This window comes from Acanthisitta chloris, unplaced genomic scaffold, assembly GCF_000695815.1.
Source record: "Acanthisitta chloris isolate BGI_N310 unplaced genomic scaffold, ASM69581v1 scaffold2407, whole genome shotgun sequence".
In the NCBI taxonomy this organism is placed as follows: Eukaryota; Metazoa; Chordata; class Aves; order Passeriformes; family Acanthisittidae; genus Acanthisitta; species Acanthisitta chloris.
Window position 1 is genome coordinate 28,403 of NW_008680715.1, and position 23,072 is coordinate 51,474.

At 33.6% G+C, this 23,072-nt stretch overlaps 1 protein-coding gene across 1 annotated transcript in view; it reads right to left on the reverse strand.

Moving 5' to 3' along the window:
* Positions 1-23,072, reverse strand: part of LOC103805152 (ryanodine receptor 3-like) — a gene marked incomplete at both ends in the record, with an annotated part of 56,159 nt that overhangs the window by 27,516 nt on the left and 5,571 nt on the right. The window contains 18 exons of the mRNA XM_009077787.1: positions 3,410-3,512; positions 4,087-4,287; positions 4,793-5,594; positions 6,649-6,875; positions 7,246-7,332; positions 10,558-10,723; positions 11,221-11,381; positions 11,721-11,757; positions 12,444-12,628; positions 13,319-13,527; positions 15,100-15,274; positions 15,929-16,134; positions 16,943-17,090; positions 17,500-17,659; positions 19,340-19,423; positions 19,848-19,951; positions 20,325-20,429; positions 20,631-20,847. Of these exons, the coding sequence (XP_009076035.1) occupies positions 3,410-3,512; positions 4,087-4,287; positions 4,793-5,594; positions 6,649-6,875; positions 7,246-7,332; positions 10,558-10,723; positions 11,221-11,381; positions 11,721-11,757; positions 12,444-12,628; positions 13,319-13,527; positions 15,100-15,274; positions 15,929-16,134; positions 16,943-17,090; positions 17,500-17,659; positions 19,340-19,423; positions 19,848-19,951; positions 20,325-20,429; positions 20,631-20,847 (3,377 nt within the window). The remainder of the gene's footprint in view (positions 1-3,409; positions 3,513-4,086; positions 4,288-4,792; positions 5,595-6,648; positions 6,876-7,245; positions 7,333-10,557; positions 10,724-11,220; positions 11,382-11,720; positions 11,758-12,443; positions 12,629-13,318; positions 13,528-15,099; positions 15,275-15,928; positions 16,135-16,942; positions 17,091-17,499; positions 17,660-19,339; positions 19,424-19,847; positions 19,952-20,324; positions 20,430-20,630; positions 20,848-23,072) is intronic.

The following is a 23,072-nucleotide window of genomic DNA, read 5'->3' on the forward strand; positions in this document are numbered from 1 at the left end:
GTTTTCAAGACAGGATACTTGAAACACAACCTGAAGCAGAGGAAAAAAGAATAAAATGCAGAGGCTAAAACTGGTACTTAAAAAATTAAAACGAGAAAGAAAAATAGAACTGAAATGAGGTATCAAGTTGGAGAAAGTTTGCTGCTGGCAGCTACCAAGTGGAAGGGATTGAAATCATGACTAGGAGTAACTAAGTGACAGGAAGACAAAATTCAGAGGCAGTGGGAGGAAATTAAAGAACTCAAAATTGAAACTGGAGAGTAAATATGGAATTTAACAAATGGGATAAGTGAAACTGGCCAGGGAAAATGAAAAGCTATGAATGAAGGAAAGTTAAGGCCAGTCTGGAAAAAGCAGTAACAGGAAATGTAGCCAGTAATGAGAGGAAAGAGAAAGCAGACAATGATATTAAAGAAATAAACTTTCTGGCATTGAAATAAAAGCTAGGTCCTGGACACAGGAGGGAGACACTGGGAGAATTCTTGAGAAGTTGGAATGGACAAACAAGAAGAAATGCACTGGGATGATGAGTTAAGAGTGTTGGACTAGAGGAGATGGGGTCTGTTACTGCTCCAGATGAAGTCTTATTCACTGTTTCATATCATTAATTATTCATTCCACTTCCTCTTAGACTTCCAATCCATTCAGAACCTGACCATCTCATGTTGCTACTGGTTACTCCCTTAATTCAAGTGGCAGAGGTCTGTGCACTGGTACAGATGGTTCCAACCCAGATAAGTGCCAGTTTGACATTATGCAATAAAACGCTGTAAATTTGTTTGGTTTTTTAATAACCAAGAAATTGCATATAAAAACGATGACAGTGGGCTATTATTTTGCTGGCAAAATTAACCACTCACAGTTAGGACATGCTAGGATAAAGACTGCCTGAGCAATTCAAACTATTTGCTTATATTCATTATGAAGAAACCCTTAATTACTTGATTGCATACATATTTTTCCACTTAGATGGCAAAGTATACTTAGTACTAAAAATCTCATTAAACATTCCAAGCAGAACTCCTATTCATTTTATCTGCAGCTGTGAATGCTGAATACTGATTTTCAGGACTAAGTCAGGACACAGATAGTGAGGAGCATGTATTTGCAGTGACCACCCACAATAAATCTGTACAAAGTAATCGATATGGTTTTGTTTAGAGTCTAGAGGATCATTAAACTATTTTAATTGTGAGACACTGCTTATCTTTAACTCTCTTTCATTCAACATACATGTTTATAATGTAGTAAAATGATAAAATTACATCCCTAAAAACAAGAGGAAAAAAACCCCAAACAAACCCCACACAAAACCAACCAAATAAACAAAAATCCAACACAAAACCCACAGTAAGCAGTGTTTTACCTCACGAAAAGAGTGATCAGGAACTAAACAAACTCGATGACCATACCAGCCACAAGATCTCAAGTTAAAACAAATATATTGCAGAGTTGACATTTCTAAGTTGTAGGTTTTTCATAATCTCCATCCTGAAGTCTCAGAGAACTCTCTGCTGCCAGATATGCATTATCTTTGAAAACCAGAGTTCAGATCAAATTGCTAAGTAACTGAACAATGGAGATGACTGTAATCTTGTATCATGATAGATGTAATAAAAGTGGGGAGAAAGAAGAGTAACTAGGAGGATATTATCTATTCACTTAAACACTTGGAAGAAAAATGATGGAATGAAAGAAGCAGTTTCTAGTAAGCACTCAGAAGGAAGGATGAAGAACAATTCACACAGGTTTGTGTGTTTAACCAAATAGTGTTAAACTAACTAAATTTCCATCTATAATGTAACTAACATTACAGATAAAAATCTTGAGTTTAAGGACTTCTAATACTGTCTTATACAATGTCCTCAGAATTACGACGATAAAACACAACAGAATCACAAAATCCATTAGGTTGCAAGGGACCGCAGTGGGTCATCTGGTCCAACCTCCCTGCTCAAGCAGGACCATCATGGCACAGGATTGTGTCCAGATGATTCTTGAATATCACCAGTGAGGGAAAATCCTCAAACCCTCTGGGCAATCTGTTCCAGTGCACAGTGACTCTCACAGTAAAGAAGTTCTTCCGTGTATTGAGGTGGAACTTCCTGTGCATAAGCTTCTGTCCATTACCTCGTTTTATTGGTTTGCACCACTGAGAAGAGTCTGGCTCCATCTTCTTGGCACCTCCCCTTTAGATACTTATATACAACCTAGACACCCTCTGACTGGCTCATCTTTGGCTAAGGCTAAGGCTGAGGTAGTTGAAAAATTATAATTGGCTTATCGTGAAATCACAGCATGATGGTTGCTGGGGATTCTAAGATAGACCAGTACAAAACAATAGCAGAATTCTTAACAATACAAGCACAGAATGGTATAGGAAGCACTATGGCTACAAACAGAAATCACAACCTTAATTACAGGTCACTAAACCAATGCAATTCCATGAATCAGGTAACACTGTGTTTAGGGATAACCAGTGAGGAAAGAACTAGCGGACTGTATTAGTAAACATTTAATAGTGACCTCAAGTAAACAGGAGGACAAGGAGGAAACAACTATTAAGATTACCCTGCTCTTCCAGAGGAAAAGCTTGAGATGCTGTCAATTCAATGTAAGGACCTTGACCCCTTCTTTCTGGACAATATGGATGTCATCAACCATAGGACCAAGAACTGCACTGCAAGAGTAACTATGAATATATCTACCAAGTAGGTAGATACAAAAAATCTTGTGTATATCAGTTTTAACTGCGTAATTATTGGGAACAAGCAGTAATAACTGTATGACTCCGACTGTAAATGTTAGTAACATTGTAAATGGACAATTCCATAATTTCCGGGATTAGACTAAGATCTCAATAGACTAAACCCACATAAATTGTACAGGAAATCCAAAATCTGTAACTGCAGGCAGATCAAGCTGTAATCTGCAGTGCAACCATGGTTTATAATGATTGACCATCACCAGGAAACTATTCCAAAGCAAGCAAAGTGCCCCACATCAAGTGGTTTTTGTTAAATTTTCTACTGCTCAACTTCATAGCAACATTATTTCCTCAATATCATCTTGTAGTCATACATGCAGTTATGTAAATCTTTTAAGGTAAGCTAACCTTCTTGTCTGGAACAATTTTTTTCCCAATTAAATCTAAAACTGATATATAAACAGAACAATACTGGATAATGTTTGATAGGTACATAACAATGAAACTTAAAACCTTGCAGAGATTTCCCATATTTTTAAATATACACCAAAATCTGTCAAAAAAGTCACCTTGTAGACAGTAATATATCTAACAAAAAAGACCCAAACCCTTACACTAGTATAGTTTTTAACTGATCCTTTCTTTTTTCATGTCAAGTGTTAAAAAGAGAAACAAAACCCATATCTAAACTTTGCAACTCACCACAGTGAATTAGAAGATCATCATGAAATTCATATAACTCATCCCGAATCTCATCTGGACAGGGACAATCCTCTCCCAGTTGAAAATTCAGTAACATATTAATCTTTAAGGAAATTAAAACATAGTCAAAACACTTAGGTAGCCTAAGACATATTCTAATATATAACCATACTTTACCTGTTTATAATCAAATTTGTAATCAAATTAAAGCATAGATTTCTAGTATAGTTTATACAAAAAAGTAAAGCACTGGTACTTTCTAACTTTAATTATGATTAACATCAAAATACAGTGATTCTTAATAATAAAGTTATTTCCTGGAGGCAGAATAAACTATTTCCAACATACACAAGTCAACCCAACATTAACTTCATGCTAACTTTTAGTGACTAAATTCTTGCAGAACTGGATGAATCTCAGCTCCTCAACACTAGGCAGTAATGTTTAAATTTTCTATACTGTTAGGATATCCTAAGTCAGCTTTGGGTTAGAGCTTGAATTCTGGAGTACAGGTCTAAGCATTCTGACATTCAGTATTTTGTGGCATGAAATAAATTTTATTTCAAATTCATTTTTGTTCTCCAGAAATTCCAATGGTAATTTAGAAGTCAGGACTCTATTTTATCATGATTTTTTGTAAAAAAATTCTTTAGACGCAATCATTTGTTTAACATTACCTGTTCTTGAGGAGGAGACCGAAATTCTTTAGTCTTCTTGGCAGTCAAGGCAGCAGACATGTTCAATGCTTGCATGAGTTCATTGTACCTGTATTTCTGGTTATACTGCAATTTTGATACATAACGGTCTGCAAATGATACAATTGCTTCCACTCTATGTTGTAGTTCACAGTCACAAAAATAATTGAGTAAATGACACATCTAGGGTAGAAAAAACAGACTTAAGCTCAACCGTTTTACAAACTCTGGTAAAGAACTGCAGTAGATACTATACACTGCAGCAGACTGTAAAAATGAGAGACTTTTTCCCCATGTTTTTGTTATAGCACCATAAAAGTGACAAAACTTTACACTTGTATTATATGACCAATAATACTATATTGCATTCAGAGTCTTTCACTCCATGCACTCAAAATATATAGAAATCATAGACTAGTTTGGATTGAAAGGGTCCTTTAAAGATGACCTGGTCTAACTCTCCCCCTTTTACAAAATAAGCAAGTGTTCAAATATCTATTTTTAGTGTAGATACATGTAGAAAATACTGCAGCATCATCAAATTTGGCTATTAATGTAATGTTATAAGGCAAAGTGGAATTAAAGACCTTCAGAATATCAAATCTTATAAAGTAGAGAACAGATAAAAAGCACAATCTTTTTTCATCAAGAGTATGACATAAGTAATACATTTATGTTAAGTGATCACCTGAAGCTTAACAGATTCTGGCAATCTTGTTTGCAACAAGCCCTTTGCAGGAGCTTTTGTTTGTTTTGCTGCTTTCTCCCCAGCTTCTACAGCTTTTTCTTCAACTTGTGTAACTTCTTCCTTCTCTGTCCTCTCTTCTGTATCTTCCTTGTGATCTCCAAACACGGTAGGATCAATGAGGAGTAACACCTGTTTTACATCATCATCACCAAAAACACCCATAATGAGCAATGTTGCTATCAGTTTAAGAACAGGAACAAACTGGAATGCAACCTGTCCTCCAACAGGGTCTCGTATATGAGTACCACTACACTGTACTGCCTCTGTTAACATGCTGATGGCCTTGGATTTAAGTGTATCAAGGGGTATCTCTGGGCTGGATGTCTGATGTTCTTCACTGGTCACAATGAAGCATGGAGTAGAAAAATTAAAGGTTGGTTTCAGACAAGTGCTAAGCCCTACTCCAGGTAAACCATGCTTCTTTGTTTCATTGGGATATAATTTTATAGTTCGAGTTTCGTCTGTAACTGGAATGATAAATTCATTGCTCATCATGAGCTTGGCTTGCTTGGCATGCTCCAAATGAATACTAATGAGCAAGTCGTAGAATCCAGAACGTAGAAGTCCAGGTAAGTATTGGTTATCTATTGTAAAAAAGAGCTGAGATATGTCCACATGGCTACAAAGTGCATAAGCAACTCTAGTGTTGCCAAGAGCACTAACTGAGCTGTAGAGTTTTAAAGTGTGGTAGTGAAACTTCATCAAATCTTCTTGTTCACATAGTTCTAAAATATCAACGCATCTGTTATGAAATAAAGAAACAGATCACCAGTTAATTCCATGAATAACAAATCTGTAAATGAAAACTTTTATAATCTTTGCATATTTTGCTGTGTTCCACTTTAAACCACTAATATTAAGGTTGATACTAACTAATCTTAGTGTGTGCAACACTAAACACAGTAAATGGTGATAACAATTTGTTGAGATTTCTTAAAATTAATGCTCCATAGGAAAAAGAAAGCAAAAATGCAAGATGGAGATGCTTCTTTGTAAGTTATGGTAAATTAGAACTTTTTAAAATAAATTTATTTGGAATGCTGAAAATCTATATTACTACTGTCAATAAGCAGTGCATTTATAGTTTATTCAGGATTACTGTTTCATTTTTTTTTCACAAGACACAGTATTTTTTTATAAATTTCTTGAAATCAGTTTTATTTACCATAAATAAAAATGGTTATTGAATTATTAAAAGAAGTTCAAAAATTATCAATACAACTACAGCAATTATTTTATTAAATATTTATATAAATATTATTCTATTTCTGCTATTTTTTGCATATAGTATGATTTGGCACTAGTTGTGATATTAATATCTGAATCTTTATTATCCTGACTCTGAAGATAAAACCTAATGAACATCTAAGAAAGATGTTATCTTCTCAATAAGAATATAAAAACTTAAGAGCAGGTGACACAGAAAAAAATTACATGTTTTTATTTCAGAAAAAAAAATCAGCAAAATAGTACTAGCATGGTCTTTATATCTGGGGTTTTTTTTCAAGCTGAGAAAAATCTCTAAAGACCTAGAGATTTAAGAGCTATTATTTTATAATTTAAATAAAATCAAATAGTCATATTTTCTCTTATGTATGCAAGTGTCATTACATGGCATTAAAATTATTCAGTCTCTTGTATTTACTAAAATTTCATTAATATGATACTATAGCCAATGTCTTACAGAAAGTTTTACAAATATCATGTAAATATTCTCCAGGTTTAACCAATATTCTGACATCTGCTTTCAATACATTTTGTCCACATCAAGCCAGTTTAATTCCTTACAAATATACCTGTTTTCTTCTGGGATATGAAGTGCCATCATCTGCAGAGGTTCCAAACACTGCACAACCCAGCCATGACGTTCACTGACACGCTCAGTTTCTACTTTTAGAAAGCTGTTTGGCATCCTGCTCCATAAAACAGGTGTAATTGTTTGCACATCAAGGCGAGGAGGACACTGAGGAACAGGATTTCTTTCTTCACTTTTAAAAATAGCTGCTGATAAAGGCATGGTATTCTGAAACAAATAAATGTATTAAAACCATTTTTGTAACATCTAATTATGAATAACCACCACCACCAAAAGACAGTATAACATATAAATAACAAAGAATTCATTGAAAGATAGAAGTTATTGCAAAAACCAAAAAAATCCCAACATTAATGGTGTTCTTCCCAAATAATGCTAGTTTATTTTGATAAATGCAGATAAACAATTAACTGTATATAATAATTACTTTTACAGAAGTAAATGTAGAAATCAAATTAAAATTCATACCATTGATTCAGTCTTCGTTTATATTGGAAACATATATATTTATGAATATGAATAATCATAACCTTTATATAAAGGTGCTCTCTCAACAAAATATAAAACTGTTTTGTACCTTTAATTTACCAAGTTCAAATTGAACCAGGTTAGTGCTCGTAGGTTGTAAAAACGTTGCTGGAAAAAGCTTTGTGTTTGGTTCAACCTAGAAGGGAAATGAGATGAAACTTTTTTTAAAATTAAAAAGGCAAAAGGAATCTCCTCCCTGAATACGCTATAAAATAAATACTATATAGTTTACACTTCATTATCAAATAACTGCAGATGATTTATTAAGGTGTTGAATATTGTCTACCTGTAGTTTATCTCTAATATGATAAAGCATTCAGTTATTGTTATAGAACCACTTGATTTTCAGGCAGATGTGTCTGTTGCCGTGTGTGCTCTCAATACCCATAACAAGAATTTTGGTAGCACTGTGTTGATTCTTAAACATACCCAAATTCAACACCTTATCATGTGATCAAGATAGCACATATTTTTGTTTCCTATTAAGATTAGTGGTTTTCTCATCCATACTCCAAGAGTAGAAGTATGTATTTTTTTAGAGATTTCTCTATTTCCAGGCTTAGCATTTCTCATTTTACAAAGTGGCAGTGAATCACACTGAATCACAGTGCTACAGATTAGAAGTGTCTGGATGTGTTTGGGACTTTTGTGACAGCTACGTTATCCTTCTTTCTCCATTATAGCTGGATGCAAAGTGCATGTCAATGTAAGAAGAACAATATATTCCAAAGAATTCTCTGCAAGATCACCCACAATTACTGCCATGAAATAAAGATGTAAAAAGATAATTATAGAATATTATATTATTTTTTAAAAAAATCACTGCTCCTGAGTGGCTGAGAAGAGGTATACTCTATACAATCAAGTCAAAGTTCAGGAATTCATTTGAATATATTAATCACATCATTGTGCATTTTGTGTACGATGTATATACATTATGTATACCAAGCACAACTACAATAATCATGCTGTGAAGGAGTGCAACTCCTAACTTTGAGGACAACAATCTATCGAAAACTGCAAAACCATTAACTGAAAGTAAAAAAAAAATAAATTTAAAAATATGCATGCTTTTAGATGAGAAAATAGCTCCAAAGCAAAATATAATTTTTCAAAAATGCAAAATAATACTGTATACTGAAAAATCTATACGCAGAATAAAGGCTTTTCAGAACTATAAGTATTGGCACAAATAAAATAATATCAGGCTAGGTATGTACATTCTGAACTTTTTGTTAAGTACAAATACTCAAACCCAAATCCAGAAACAAAAGGTATCCTGGACTGGAGACACTACTAATGTGTCTTTTGTTTCATTAAAGCCTGAAGGTAACTGAGGCAATATAACTCTCAGCCTCTGACTCAAGATAATTATTTCCTAGCAATAATAATTGAATTTGTAATTTTTAACCTTGTTTGAGGGTCAGAAAACTATTACTAACTCAAAGTAAAATAAAACATCTTGTAAAACAATATTTAAGAGCTTTCTGCTACAAATACCTTAACTCTGACCTAACAAATAATGACAAAATCTCAAATATATATGTATGTAGTATCTTCCATTTACTTTCCCAGTGGGATGTTTTTTTCTGAATATCACTGTGGTATTCAATAGTTAGATCAAGAACTATAACAAAATTCATTTCTTCTCCTAAATATGTTGACCCGTAGGCCTTTTAAACTGAAAAGAGCATACAAATTTGTCCTTCGATTTTAGTTAAGGAAACTGAAAAGTGTGAACAGTTACAAGACTAGAATAATTACCCAGATGTGACCAAAATCATTTATTTGCTGCAATTTGCTTGAGAGATTAGATTTATTAAAGTATTTTAAAGACCCTACCTTATGGCAAAAATATTCAAGACATAGAAAAGAAAACTACATAACACTATTTTCACTACTTTCTAAAACAGAGAGAAATAAGCAAAAATTGAGAAATATTTTACCCTCAGATGTAACAATACTGTTGGAATATTTTCTATAGGGATATTTTATCCCTATAGAAAGTGCTGAGTATTCTCATTTTTCAACAGAAAAGGTGCTAACATGTTTATTGAAAAACACTTCCAAAAACATACGAAAAAATGAAGAAGCAGAGAGAAATAATGGTATTTTCAGAGATTATTTTAAATTTAGTACAGAGAAAATGGTTATGTTAATTGAAAGTCGTAAGAGGGAAAACCTGAAATTGTTTTTTACACTAAATTCCGGAACAGGCATCTTCTACATCTATATTTTCTTAGCACCCCTGCTAAATAAGAAGAACATCTAAAGGCTGTCCATGAATAAAACCAACAACACCATAACAAAAAAACACATCAAACTTTCATGGCTTTGTTCAGAAGCTGTCATATTGACCTGCATCTAGTTAGAGAAACAGCAAAGCAGGGCTTAAGCACTTTAATCACCTGCTTTCTTTTCCCAGGGTTGTTGACATTCAATATCCTCCCAGCATAGCATTAAAGTTTCTGACCACTGTCATAAAATATATCAAAATCATAGCCACTAGATAATCTCCCACCCAGGCTTTCTGCAACTCTGACTCATTTATTTTCACTGGAGTCTGTATACAAAGTTCCATTAAATTTAGTTAAATAACATTTCCATTTTATCTGTATTACAGATTTGGCAGGGGGTGGTGGTGGTGTGGGTGGAGAGGGTTGACAGAGAAGAAAGGAACGCATTGTTCTTACACCGGACAAACTCTTCCATAGTGGATGCTCTACTATGAACAACTGATCCAAATCTCAACAATTTGGGGCTGAAAGCTTCTGTCAACTACTGACCAATTTGCATGATGACTCCATGTTTTGAGAATATTAATAGTATTTAGGGTCCACCCCATTTATTTTGGCTCTGTGCATCAATGCATATTTGAATTTTGGGTTTTGAAACTTATCAAATTACAAGCTGTCCAAATCACAGCTATCTGGAGAAGACACAAACTTTGGTACTAATGAACTAAATTTATTTTCTCAATTCATACCAAGAATTGCTACATTTAAAGTTTAATTTTGACCTTTTACTACTTTGAATATTTCTTTCCCCTATATTGCATAACAGATTCAGTTGACAAAGAATATTTCAAAGTATAATGAAGTACATGAACTGAGAAGTAAAAAAAAATATTTTTCTTAACATATGTACCAATTCCTTTCTCAACATTTGAAATGACTGAAAGAAGTTCAAAACGTGTAGCCTTACAAAAGAGAGAGTAAAAGAGGAATAAACCAGAATGATATAGGTAAACATTATCATCACACAAGTAGTGATCAGGTAGATTTCTGAAAAAGAAAAAACAACTTTATAATAGCATCAAAACAAGCAGCTGACTACATAGCTTCCTGAAATGTGATAATACCTGGTAACAAGTGCCAAGCTCTTTTCCATTGGCTGTGAATGACACCATTCCAGTAGCCAGGTCAACAAAGCATCCAATTTCTATATCAACATTACTGCGACCTGATCTCTGGGAATTAGCAATTACATCTCCTCCCCAAACCATATAGCAGTTGCTGCGCTTCACACTGAAAGAACATCAAGAGCAAAGAGAAGAAAGCACAGGTCACACTGAACTGAAGTATTCAGTGGAGATTTTTCTTTTAGTTAGAGATCCTTGAAGGTGCCTGTTATGCTATTAGTTTTGTTTGCTCATTAACCTTTTTTTTCATGACATATTCCTTGCAGGTAAGCGATCAGAATAAATGAACCTTTATTTTTTTATTTTTTATAATTGTGAAAAAAATTCACAATGCTTCTGTGTGCGCATGGAAAGCATTCATCCACAGTGGCAAATACAGATCTTAAATAAAAGAAGCATGACAAAACATTCTTTGAAATGAAACAGTAAGAATAAATATATGCATTTTAACAAGTCTAAGTAAAAAACATTCATATATAAGTACTTCATAATCAATATTCTTGTGTTTAAATTTATATTCAAAATATAATCACTCATGAATAATTAATTTTTAAATAACAGTATTAAAATAAGGACTTTATTAAGTGATAAATAAATCCATACCTTTCATGAACCCTGCCTCTCTCATCACCTAAAGTTACTGTCACTGTACAATTTTTATTTAGGTCAAAATTCTCACTGTAAAAATGATAGTCTGGAGTGACCCAGCCAACCCAGACAGAAGATGGGTCTTGGCCAGCAAATATCCGTAGTGAGTAAAAATACTGAAAAGAGGAAAAGAGTATATCAATAATAGAAATCTAAATTATTTTATCAAGGAGTATTCATATGATTTAAAAAAACAAAACTCATATATCAAACCTTAATAATAGTCACCCACACTCTTAAAAAATTATTTTAAATGCTCATTAATTAAGAAAACAGACTAATACCTTATGCTTCAAGTCATGCAACTTGGGCATCATTATTAATCGACAATGTTATATCATAATAAATTATCTTAAAAGTTTCTTTTGACAGATCAATTTCTAATGAACATGCTGCCACAACTAAATCTACTTCAAAACATTAGAAGAATTAAGCATCTCAATGCATTTACTTACTGTAGTAGAAGGAACTGCAATTTCTTGGCTGTGTTTTCTACAGGCAAAGGAAAATCAGTAAGAAGGTTTTTTTTAAAAAAAAGTACTAAATAAATTACACATTATTGGACAAAGTATAATTATGAGCTAGCTCATGTTTGCTGGGTACTGAGTATGCATTAGCAAATTAATTATGCAAAGATTGTACAGGATAGAAATATGCACAGAAAATAATTGATTGCAGTTAAGGTAGACAGTGGGAGAAGAGGCAGATTTACAGCAATTAAGTAAAGATGAAGGCAACACTGGAAGGTTCTAGACTCAGTAGTACCTGGTATTTTTAAAAACCTGTTATTCATGAATTAGACACTTTTCCATACAATGAACTACTGAGCCATAATGTTGATGAGCATTAATCCAGTGGGAAAAAGACTCTAAGCTTGTTTTCCAGCCTAGCTGAAGAGCTTGCAAATCCCAATAATTTTGAAAGAATGTCAGCTGCTTAGCAATGATTAACCTCTTCAGAAACAGTTCGCTCTTGTCTGGATATAGCATGTTGCAGCAAAGGTGGGCTATAAATCCATGAAAGCCATGAAGAACAAGAAAAATCTTGGTAACACCCATCCTATGTTAGCCTGTGCTTAGTGCAAAAACAGGTATTAAATTTTGAGTGTGCAATAATAAAAAACTAATAGAACATATTACATTTACAATGAAAGCATGAAGTAGGAACCCAAGCCTAACCGTTTTTGGAAAACATCAGATGAGGTGTTTTCAACACCCATGCCGAAATTGAATGATGAGTGGAATTCAATGGGCATACTCAAACGGCAATATATCATGTCTGAATTGCTGCTCTGTGTGCCAAATGTTTTGTGAGTAACCTTTAACCGAGGTGGACTCTCAATGGTTCCATCAATTCTCCATATCTAAAAATAACAGAAATAATTTTAAAACAATAGTAAGCAAAGAAAATGCTGACAAGTTTCATTAAGCAACCAAAGGATGAGAAAACTGAAAGCGTGAACTTAAATTTTTCAAAATTAATTCACTTCAAAACCATGCAACTTTCTTCTCTGACACTGAATCTAACTTGAAGAGCAAGTGAAGCAACAGATTTAGTATATCCTGACTACATAAAATATTTTCAAGTTGTTCCATACAGCATTAAAAAAAAAGCATACACATTTTATTAAACTAATTCACTTTAAGTGCACAAGTCATTGAAAAATTGCTTCACAAGAATCAGTAGTTTTCTACCACAATGATAAGAATTATCAACTAGAATCCTTCAGATGAAAATGTATAGTAGAAAAGATTTAAAAAATAAGCACATCTAAGACAGAATATAAAAAAAATCATAACTGGCATGTTTCCAGTAGCAAACCACAACATAAATAAGTGAGAAATATAATAGAACAGATAGGCATATCCATAGGAATCCATATTACCATAAATGAAACTGAAGATAGGCAAAATCATCTGGAATTATCTAAGAGTGACTTAATAGATTTATATGACAAACAATCTGATGACAGTAAGTATTAGTAAGGGTTTAACATTTCAGCTTGCTAAACAAACAGTTGTTAAACAGGTGTCTCCCCACCATGTAATGTTACCTTGATGTGAGGATGATTTTTTGGCACATTGACAAATGTTGGTAAACGTTTACTAAACCACATAGCAACATCTCGGTTCATGTTGACAGCAAAAGGTTCAAAACCTTCTTGAAGGCCACACATTGTATAGTACTTGAATGTACTGGCGTCCATTCCAAGGTTCATACGACCAATTTGAGATAGCCCCAGTGCACAAATTGGAACAAAACCTAAAGAAATGATATAACAACAACAAAACACCCCAACAATTTAGTTTAACAACACAAACATTCTTTATCTTGGATCTATCCAATGTTGACTAAATTTTAGCTCCTACAAGTAATGCACATGAAGTGATGACAGTAGCAAGGATTTAAAACCACTTTAATATAATTGCTGACAAAACCCCTGAGGATTTAGGCCATTTATTTAAATATTCAACACATTTAAACAATTGTTCTTAGGAAGTAGTAGCAGACTGTATGAAAAAAGCCAAAAAATGCCAAGTCAAGAGTTAGTTTTGTGGACAATCGTATTTGAGAATATTTGCTGAAGATGGTGATTCATTTATTGAAATAATCTGCTATCTTCCTCATTTTTAGACTAATAAACATGGTTTTATACAATGAGTTGGACACTGGATGCCAACCCTGGCAAGATCAAGGTTATCAACAAATGTTAAGTATTCTCTCTGAGGGCACCAAAGTTTCAAAAGGACTTTGAGATGAGGTTCAGGTATCTCAGTACATTTGTTTAAAATTTAGTTTGTCATCAGTAGCTATAAATTTGTTGCCAAACATCATTCCTCCATCATTCATGATGGACAAATATACACTTCTTAAATGCTAACATTTTTTATTACTCAAATTTTTGGTCTCCATATAACTGTACCAGCCAATAGACAGAGATGAAAGGCTGTTCAATAATTTCTCCATTTCTCAAGAAACAGAACTTGGAGTAACATTCAGGAAAAGCCAACTGTTCAACCCCTCAAGGAGAATTTTTCTCTCCTACACTTGAACTGCAAGTCTTCAGAACAGCTTAGTTAAGGCAGACCCTTATTCTCTATGGTAAGAACAAAGAGGGACAGTGAGCAACTGTAGAGTCCTCAGGCAATTGCTAACAGGTGTGAAGCTGCACTGGTTGGAAGAGGTACCCTTACAAAGAAAATGTCAACTAAAATATAAAGCAAAATAATTTGAAAATATTACTTGCCTCCTTTAATACAGTCAGTATATACTATTGTTTGAAAAAGCAAAGGCCAAAAATGGAAAAGAAAAAATATCCCACAAAAAGGAGAAAGATCTCTAAATAGGACAGAGAAAAAAAATTACAAATCAGATTCAATTTAAGTTGCAAATATTTGTTCTTTTGGTGCAGGCTCTCACCACATAGTACTCATTTTATCCTTCACAGACATGAATATAATATGTTTTATGCTCCAGTGAGATAATCTGAGACTAAATTTTCACCTTGTGGGAATTTTTCAAGATGCTTATTATTACCACTTAGCACTCAAGTTCAGTCCTGAGAGTAAGCCTACTAAGGCTTGAAGAAAATTTACCCATTCTGACTGCTAAAATCCCATTAATATCTACTTGTGGTTAAAGGAAAAAAAATCTATTTGTGCCATATAAGCACTCTTGAAATAAATTTTGATTAAGTTAAGATGTGGCACAGTCTGAAGGCTCACATCACTGAAACATGATTTCTCAGCTCACTGAGTCATTATGACAGACTTGATTTTCTGGTTCTTGTTCTGTTTTATCTTCTCATAACCGTGACATTAAAAAGGAAATTACCATTTTCTATTCCAAAGTCAGCAAATGCAAGTTCTGAACCTTTACTGGTTATAAGCAACTCTCCATTCAGAGTAAAGATCATTGATTTGTCATCCAAGTTTATCATACAACCAACCACATCTCCTGGTTGCCAGCTTCTTCCAAAGAATCCACTGCCTTGATGCCAACGTTGGCCCTAAAGGCAAAAGCAAGTAAATAAACACGGTGCTAATATTAAAAATTAAATACAAGATAAATAAATAAACCCAAATATTTCACTTCCAGGATCCTGAAGTAATTTGCAAACAGTACTGATCATGGCTTTTGTCTTTGAGATAATAGAGACACCCTAACTTCAGCAATTTAGAATCTGGATACTAACTACTGTTCACTGGATACCACTTGTCACATGCAGTGTCATTATCATCCTCCTGGTCCTTTGGGAGTTAAGCTTGGGTAGAAAGAGCATGCAGAAAGCAGAAAAGACAGAAAAGAGAAAACAGAAGTGTAGTTCTCTCTCCCAATCATTGAAGAACCATTCGTTTAATTTCTGTAAATCAATACTTACAAATAAATGGAAGTGAATTCTGTATTTTGTTGATGCTTATGACAGACACCTTTACTTAGCTGGGTATAACTTAGATACATATAACGCAACACATCTTTCCTAGCGTAATTTCAATGACCAGAACCAAAATGCAGATACTATCCAGCATGAAACAGAGCTGAGAGATATCTTTATATGAATCAAAAATACTCCAGTAGTTGATCTGGAGTATACAGAGGAAACCTATATGTAGTTCTCTGTCTAGCCTCTCCATAGATCAAAAGAAGGTAAAGGTGTACTGACTTTGCTTCCTTCAAATACAAATGCTTGGTCATCAGCTCCCAGCTCTATGTCAGGTCGACAGCCTGGCCTGGCCCAGCCAACACGCATATCTCCACCTGTCACAGCATCAAATTCAAAGTACCACTTTCCAGACTTCACAGCATAAGACTGTTCTACTCTGAAAAAACGTATCTTGTCAATGCTGACTTTTTCCACTGTTTGGTCAGCTGTAAAAATAGAGAGAGAGAAAAAGCCTCAACATTTTTAACAATAAAATGAAACTATAAATGCCACTGCTTTTCATCTATCCCCAATATTTTCTAACTCATGAAAAGAGCTATTATCTACCATTGCATGTTTAAGGACCTTCACAGCAAACATTAGAAAAGGAGTAACAGTAATCAGCATGCAGAGGCTAGCATATTCTAATTCTATACAGGATGAGCAATTACCTGCTATTTAGAATCAGAATATTTCAAAATATCACTGAATGCAGAGCTTCAGACACAAAACTGAGGAGAGAGACCTCAGAAGTGTAAGATTACTACATGCAATACAAGTCAATGCTACAATGCTGTATTATAATACAACAAAATATTTTCCTACACAAGTCAATACATTTAGAACATTAAAAAAAAAATCAAATAAGTTTGTTTCATTTTGGATTTTTGTCAAAAATTAGTGGTATAGAATTTGATTTTGATGCAAAAAAAAAAGGACCTATATTATTTTCTTTCTTCCATTATTTCCAAATGAAAATCAATGTCCACTCACTCCAGATTTCCTCCAGTCCAAAAATCATGAAAATTACAATTATGATATCATTAACTACAACCAATCTTTAAAAAAACCCAAACAACTAAGTAATACACAAGTAATTTATAAATTATGCTTGCAGCTTTCATTAACGGTTCCCTGCAAAAATACACTCATATCAATGAATACTTTCTGTTTTCCCTATTTGTTTCAGGTTTATGTTTTTTCCCCAGCACTGTGGTAGAAAAAAGGGCCATAATTCTTACTAAAAGTACATACCTATCTCTTGGTCAGGTGGCTCAATATTATAACCATAGCCTGCAAATGTTCTAATAGCTTCACGGAGACTATCTCTGTTTGATTTTTTAGTACGTTCATCTAATAATGCATATGGCACTAGCCGAGGATTACGTTTGCTCTTAAGATCCTAAAGGGGTTATAAAAGAGAACAAGAAAACTCTATTTAAACATCACAAAGACTTTGTATAACAAGACGGAGTGTACTCTGAAATCATTACAGAAGAGAAACAACATTGATGAGGAATATTTTTTATGAATGCAAGCTCAGTTGATAATAACAGTAAAAACCTAAATGAAAGAGAACTATGGACATATATTTTCATACATTCTGCAGCTGACACCAAACAGTTTGACAATCTACTAAGACTTGCATGGGCAAGGCTTCTTTTCCTGCTCCCCACCCTCTATAACTTTTCCAGATATTACACACCATTCAGCATTTATCCTCTTAATTAACACTCCCTCCCAACTGATGTTCTAGAGCACAAAATCTCACATGTTTTACTTATTCCAAATACATCTAAAAAAGTCCCTACCTGCTGAAGGCCATAGGTCCATCCTTGCTTTATTCTGTCTTTTGCCCAAACGTTATGTGCATTTTCTGCTAGTTTGTCAACTAGAAATTCTTGAGAAGGCAACAGTTTCACTTCAGAAAGATCGAGAGGGGCAGGTTTATATCCATTTGACATCATATAACTATAAATCAACAAAGCAAAAAAAAGAGTCAAGATATTCGAGTGATGGCACTTAAATCTTTCAATGCAGCATTCATAGGGTATGGTTCACTCTGTCTTTCCACTTTTCAATCTCCTGCTCTCCCATTTCTTTGCAAAAAAATCCTGCATTGCATTTGGTCATTGACTAGAGTATAAATTGGGTTCTAGCAGACAATCTCATTTTCCACCTACTTGCATGATAGCTAATTACATATGACTCAGATCCATATGTGCATGCCTAAATGGTTGCTACAAAACAATAAAACTGTTATTGAGTACTTTTTATATGTATTTTCTTATTTGTCATTTAAACCTTTGAAGCAGTTTCTATTTTAAAGATTTGCATGATGATTTCTTATGAAACCATTTTTATGCATTATTAAATATCGTATTTTTAATTCACTAGTCTGTAAAGATTGCATTATCATTTTTCCAACAGAGGAAAACGTATTTTAACTATTGTTCTTACCACTTTTTCTTTGAATAATAAGTTTAACTTTTTTTAGCAGTACTATTACCTTCTCCAATCCCTCTTCATTGTATAAAGGTTACCTTGCTCTTTTAGACATATGCAGACCTTCCTTTTCTCAAATCAGATCATTGACATTAGTTAGGATGATTCACATAAGAAGTATATATTTTAACAAGACAATAGTATCAAACCAGTACTATAACCGACTGTCTGCAGTATGAACCCTGGGAAAAGTTCTTTTTTGCTTTTCTAAATTTATGTCATCAACAGGATCAAGACTACCATCTCCCGTATCACAAAACTATGTATTTTACTGTTCTCTTTAAAAATCTAACTTTGTTTCTCATGGATAAAGCTGTTTCAGGGGAAAAAAAAAACCATCTTGTGTGTTGATAAGCTGATGTTAAATGGCAATGATCTAAATCACTGTTTCTGTCTTCAAGTTTTGTTGCACAACAAGGCTTTAATCTGTCCTAGGAGGACTACAGAATCCCCACAGTCAACACCAAAATACAGATGTAATTCTTGATTAATCTTCTTAAACAAGACAAAATAAAAAATAAAATTCAGCTCTTTTAGATCTGTCATAGTATAGCTATCAAACAAAGAATAAAGTAAAACTCCAATCATATTTTATGCAATAATCTACATATTTACATTTCCTAGAAACATTCATATTATAAGAATGGTGATTTTCTAAATTTTCCTCTCTTTAAAGAAGTATATCAATAATGTTCCTGTAAATGTGTGTCTGTTGAACAAACCAACCTTCTTTTTGGAGTGAAGGGAAGGAGAGGTGCAAACTGAAACAGGAGTTATGGGAAAACAGTATACTCTTTTTAAAGTAGATCAATTAACTGTCATACACATATACTGTTATTTTCTATGAGATAGAAAAGCACTGAAATGTAGCTTTTAACTTTGGAGTATCTATTTTAAGATCATGTAACACAGATACAATTGCATGCAGTTTAAGTATGTGAATGTTTCTGTGTGAATAACTTCATGAGCTGATGTGGCACAGGAGTATTCACAGTCAACCATCATCACAGGCAAGGTAATGGCCTGTGTGATCTCTACGACCATATCAGGTATGGGATTCATAACAAGTATTTTTTAAATTACATTAAATATTTTATATTCAGAATAATACATTATAATATGTAACAGTTATTATAAGGTACATACTTTTTTGGAAGTTTGACTTTTTTAAGATCTTCCTCAGCTGCTGGATGAGCATGAACAATGTGACATCCAAGGGCCAAAAGGGTTCTGCCAACACAAAAAATGGCATTAATGAAACACAATATTTTAGTGCTCACACATTTTATAAATAACTATATTTTAAGAATAAATACACAAAAGAAATGATACTTCAAAAACAGAGAAATAAATCAAAATAATGGAATTTCAAAACCCAAATATTTTAACTTATCAGAAATAATAAATAATCCCTTCAAAGTCTAAAAAGGCACAAATCTGTGGTTTGAGAGGGTGGTGCTTTTTACTTCGTATTTCTGTAGAGACAAAGTTTTTCTTAATCATTCTGAATGTATTCCTGGAACTTTTAGCAAAGTTAGCAGAACACCCTTTGAGCAAGATATTCTAAAGAGTTTTATATCTTACAATAACATGAAGTGCTCGAATAAAAATAAAATAATATACAAGCTTAGTTTATTTTATATTTAAAGCTCACTTGAGGGTTTCAGTTGACATTTGTAGGTTATAATTCTTCTCCGTCTCAGGTAATTTTGAGAATTCCACAAGACAAGGATGATGCCTTTTATTATCATCCCGTATCTGTAACAAAGTAACAGAACACTCTGATATCACAATCAAGAATCACAATTGCAACAATGAAGACATTATAAGCAATAACGTTTCTCTTTGTTCAATGAGAGGTATCCATTGCTATATAAATCTACTTTCCCACAGTTCATTTATAATGCACACTAAAAACACCTCTACATAACGAATTAAGTAACAAAACAGTTTTGAGGAATTTGAATGTTTACAAAAGCCACACAAAAGTTAATATCACTGTCTCCTTCCAGCTTACATACTCACCTATTGTTGGTAATGTATAGACCACCAACTTCCAGGTCCAGGTTTTCTGGGAGGAAGCTTAACCTAATACAGCTGACCGTACCCAGACATGACATTCAAAACATACCTTGCCATATGTCCATCCCAGTTCTATTTTATTCATCCCCCACAGTTCATGGATATTTTCAGCTAGTTTGTCCCTGATCTTTTCAAGATGAAAAGGAAGAGCAATCTAAGGAAAGAGCATAACAATTCCAGAAAAAAAGGTTCCAGTTACCACACCTTGTATATCCAAGATCATCTAGCTCAGTTAGTACACAACACAAAAATGAACAATTGCTAAGAAAGGGGGAAGCCACCTTAGTTTTCATATTGCGAATTTAAATTTTGTACAGATATATTTCAAAGTCTCACTATTGCAAACTTTACATACCTGACTGGTGTCTATAGGACAAGGGATAAAGGAAGCTTGAGAGAGGAATTGTGTTGTACCCAGCAAATCCCTTACTCCTTCAAAATCTCTTTTATATTCTTTCACTGGTTCCAGTTTCATCTTCTCTTTTGGAAGCAATGCTTCATAACAGGGAGCATAGCCAGCAGGAGGCAGAAATTTAAACTCTCCATGACGTCCACCCAACAAGAAACGAACTCTGTGCAATTTTCAATGAAGCAATTATACCCTTAAATAGTCGTCATATACTAGCATTATAAATAAATCATTTGGAAACTTAAAAATTTGAGTACCATTTACAAAAATACAGGTGTGCTTCATGCTTTGATAAACACCAAAGAGTTACCAAGCAATCACACTAGCAGATATTATCCGTAATACTATTACCTACGCACAATTTTTTGAGAAGTTTTTTTGGCCAAAGCAAAACTAATTGCTCAATGCAGTAACATACAGAAGTGTTTCCCACTTAAAATCAAGTGGTTCTAAGTTGTGAACTTTCTAATGGATTTAAAGGATTTGAAAACACAAATCTAATTTAAATTGGACTGTTATTCTAGAAATGTTATAGAGACTACTGATACATCACTTAAAAGTTTTAAAGTAACTTCCCAGTGCACTCTTGTAGGCAGTAGGTGCATGAGAGAAAAATATCAACCAAAACACAAAAAACACAACACATAAAACAAGTAAACAACAGTATATCAGATATTACAACTGGGAATGAGTTTCAGAAGCATAACTAAGATTCCTATTAAACCCCTAAAGTGTTCTGTTTCTCCTCAGGTATATATATATATTTCAGATAAATTTAAGATATACTAGGAAAAACAACAAAGACAGAAACTGCCCAACTTGACACTTTGGTCCTCAAGTAGGCAAAGTCTAGAGATAAACAACCACAGAAAAGTAAAAAACCCCTGTTATCTTTAGGAGATAGCCCCTACATGAGTTGTGATGGAGTGACCATAAGCCTATACCTATATTTACTTGCATTTCTAGAAATGCTAGAACTATCAGAGCAACATCTTTCACTGACATTTATAAGGACGATAAAAATTAAGACACACAAATTTTCTCAATCAGGGTGTACATAAGCATCAGTCACAAATGTCTGAAACAGTTCAATGGTCACAAGAAATGGACTGGTATTGATTAATTCATTGTTTAAAATATTTGAATGATCCCAAGGAAGCCAAATATTTGAGATTACAGCTCAATGTCTCTTTATGGAAAGCCCTCATACATATCACAATACTTTAAAAATAAAGGAGGTTAATTTTATGTTAAGACCTAGAAGTCTAACTTCCTAAATAGGCAAGAGTCAAAGAAAGAACTAAAATTTAAAAACTCATTCAATTCTGCCCTTGCCAACCACAAGCCAGTAAATAGCTCCTTGCTTCCTTCCAACTTGGTCAATTTTTCTGAATTCAGTCTCACCTGTTCTCATTCATTCCGAGGCCTCTTTTCTACCTGCTCTTCACTGCTGTATCTAAACCTCCTCACAGGCTATATCCTCCTATTGTTGCACACTCTCTTTACAAAACCTGAACCCTCCAAGAAGCTGTGGCTTTTTGTCTCATTTTAAAAGAAATGTTCAGACTTTTCAATTTGAAGAATTTGTTTTAATTTGTCTTTCCTTTACCTTAAAAAGAGCCCTCCCAAAAAGTAACTATAAAGTAATATAACTCCTAAGAACAGGAGACAGTGCAGGTAAGCAGATGTTGGCAAGGGTTTGAAGAACAACTAATGACAGACTGATGAACATGACTCAGAATCAAAGACTAAGAAAATCACAGACAGCAATGGAAAAGCAGATAAGCCAAAGCAGTAGAAACATAAGCAATTGTGCCCAGAATACCCTCCTTTGCTCATGAACTCATTGCTCCCATGTAATAATATTTCCTCTGATATTAGAGACACAGAAGATGACATATATCCACTGTTGACAACAGCTACTACTAACTACAAAGGAAAATGCTCTCACAAATTAGACAAGCAACATCAAATAAGAATTAAGAAAAGCAGTTACACCAGTTTAGGCAGATTTCTTACTGAAAAATAATAATGAACATTTTCAAAAGCTTTGTACTAATGTAGATACATAGTAGGGTCACTTCCAGGGAAAAAATAAAAATTGATTTACTAAACTTTTCCTGACTCTCTATTCTGTTTGATTTTCCAAATTCATTAAGGGTAAGATAACAATAGATAACAAAAGATAACAAGATAACAATAGAAGAACAACAGAAGATAACAATAGAAGAAACAATACAGTAAGTTTGAAACTCAGTATTTTTCCTACAGAACAGTTAAGAATTAGCAATATTGGCAATGAGATTACAAAGCTGCTTCTCATCATTTCTTTGTCTTTCCTACTGTGAATATAGTATCAGTTTTCATGATGATTTGGGGTTTTTTAGT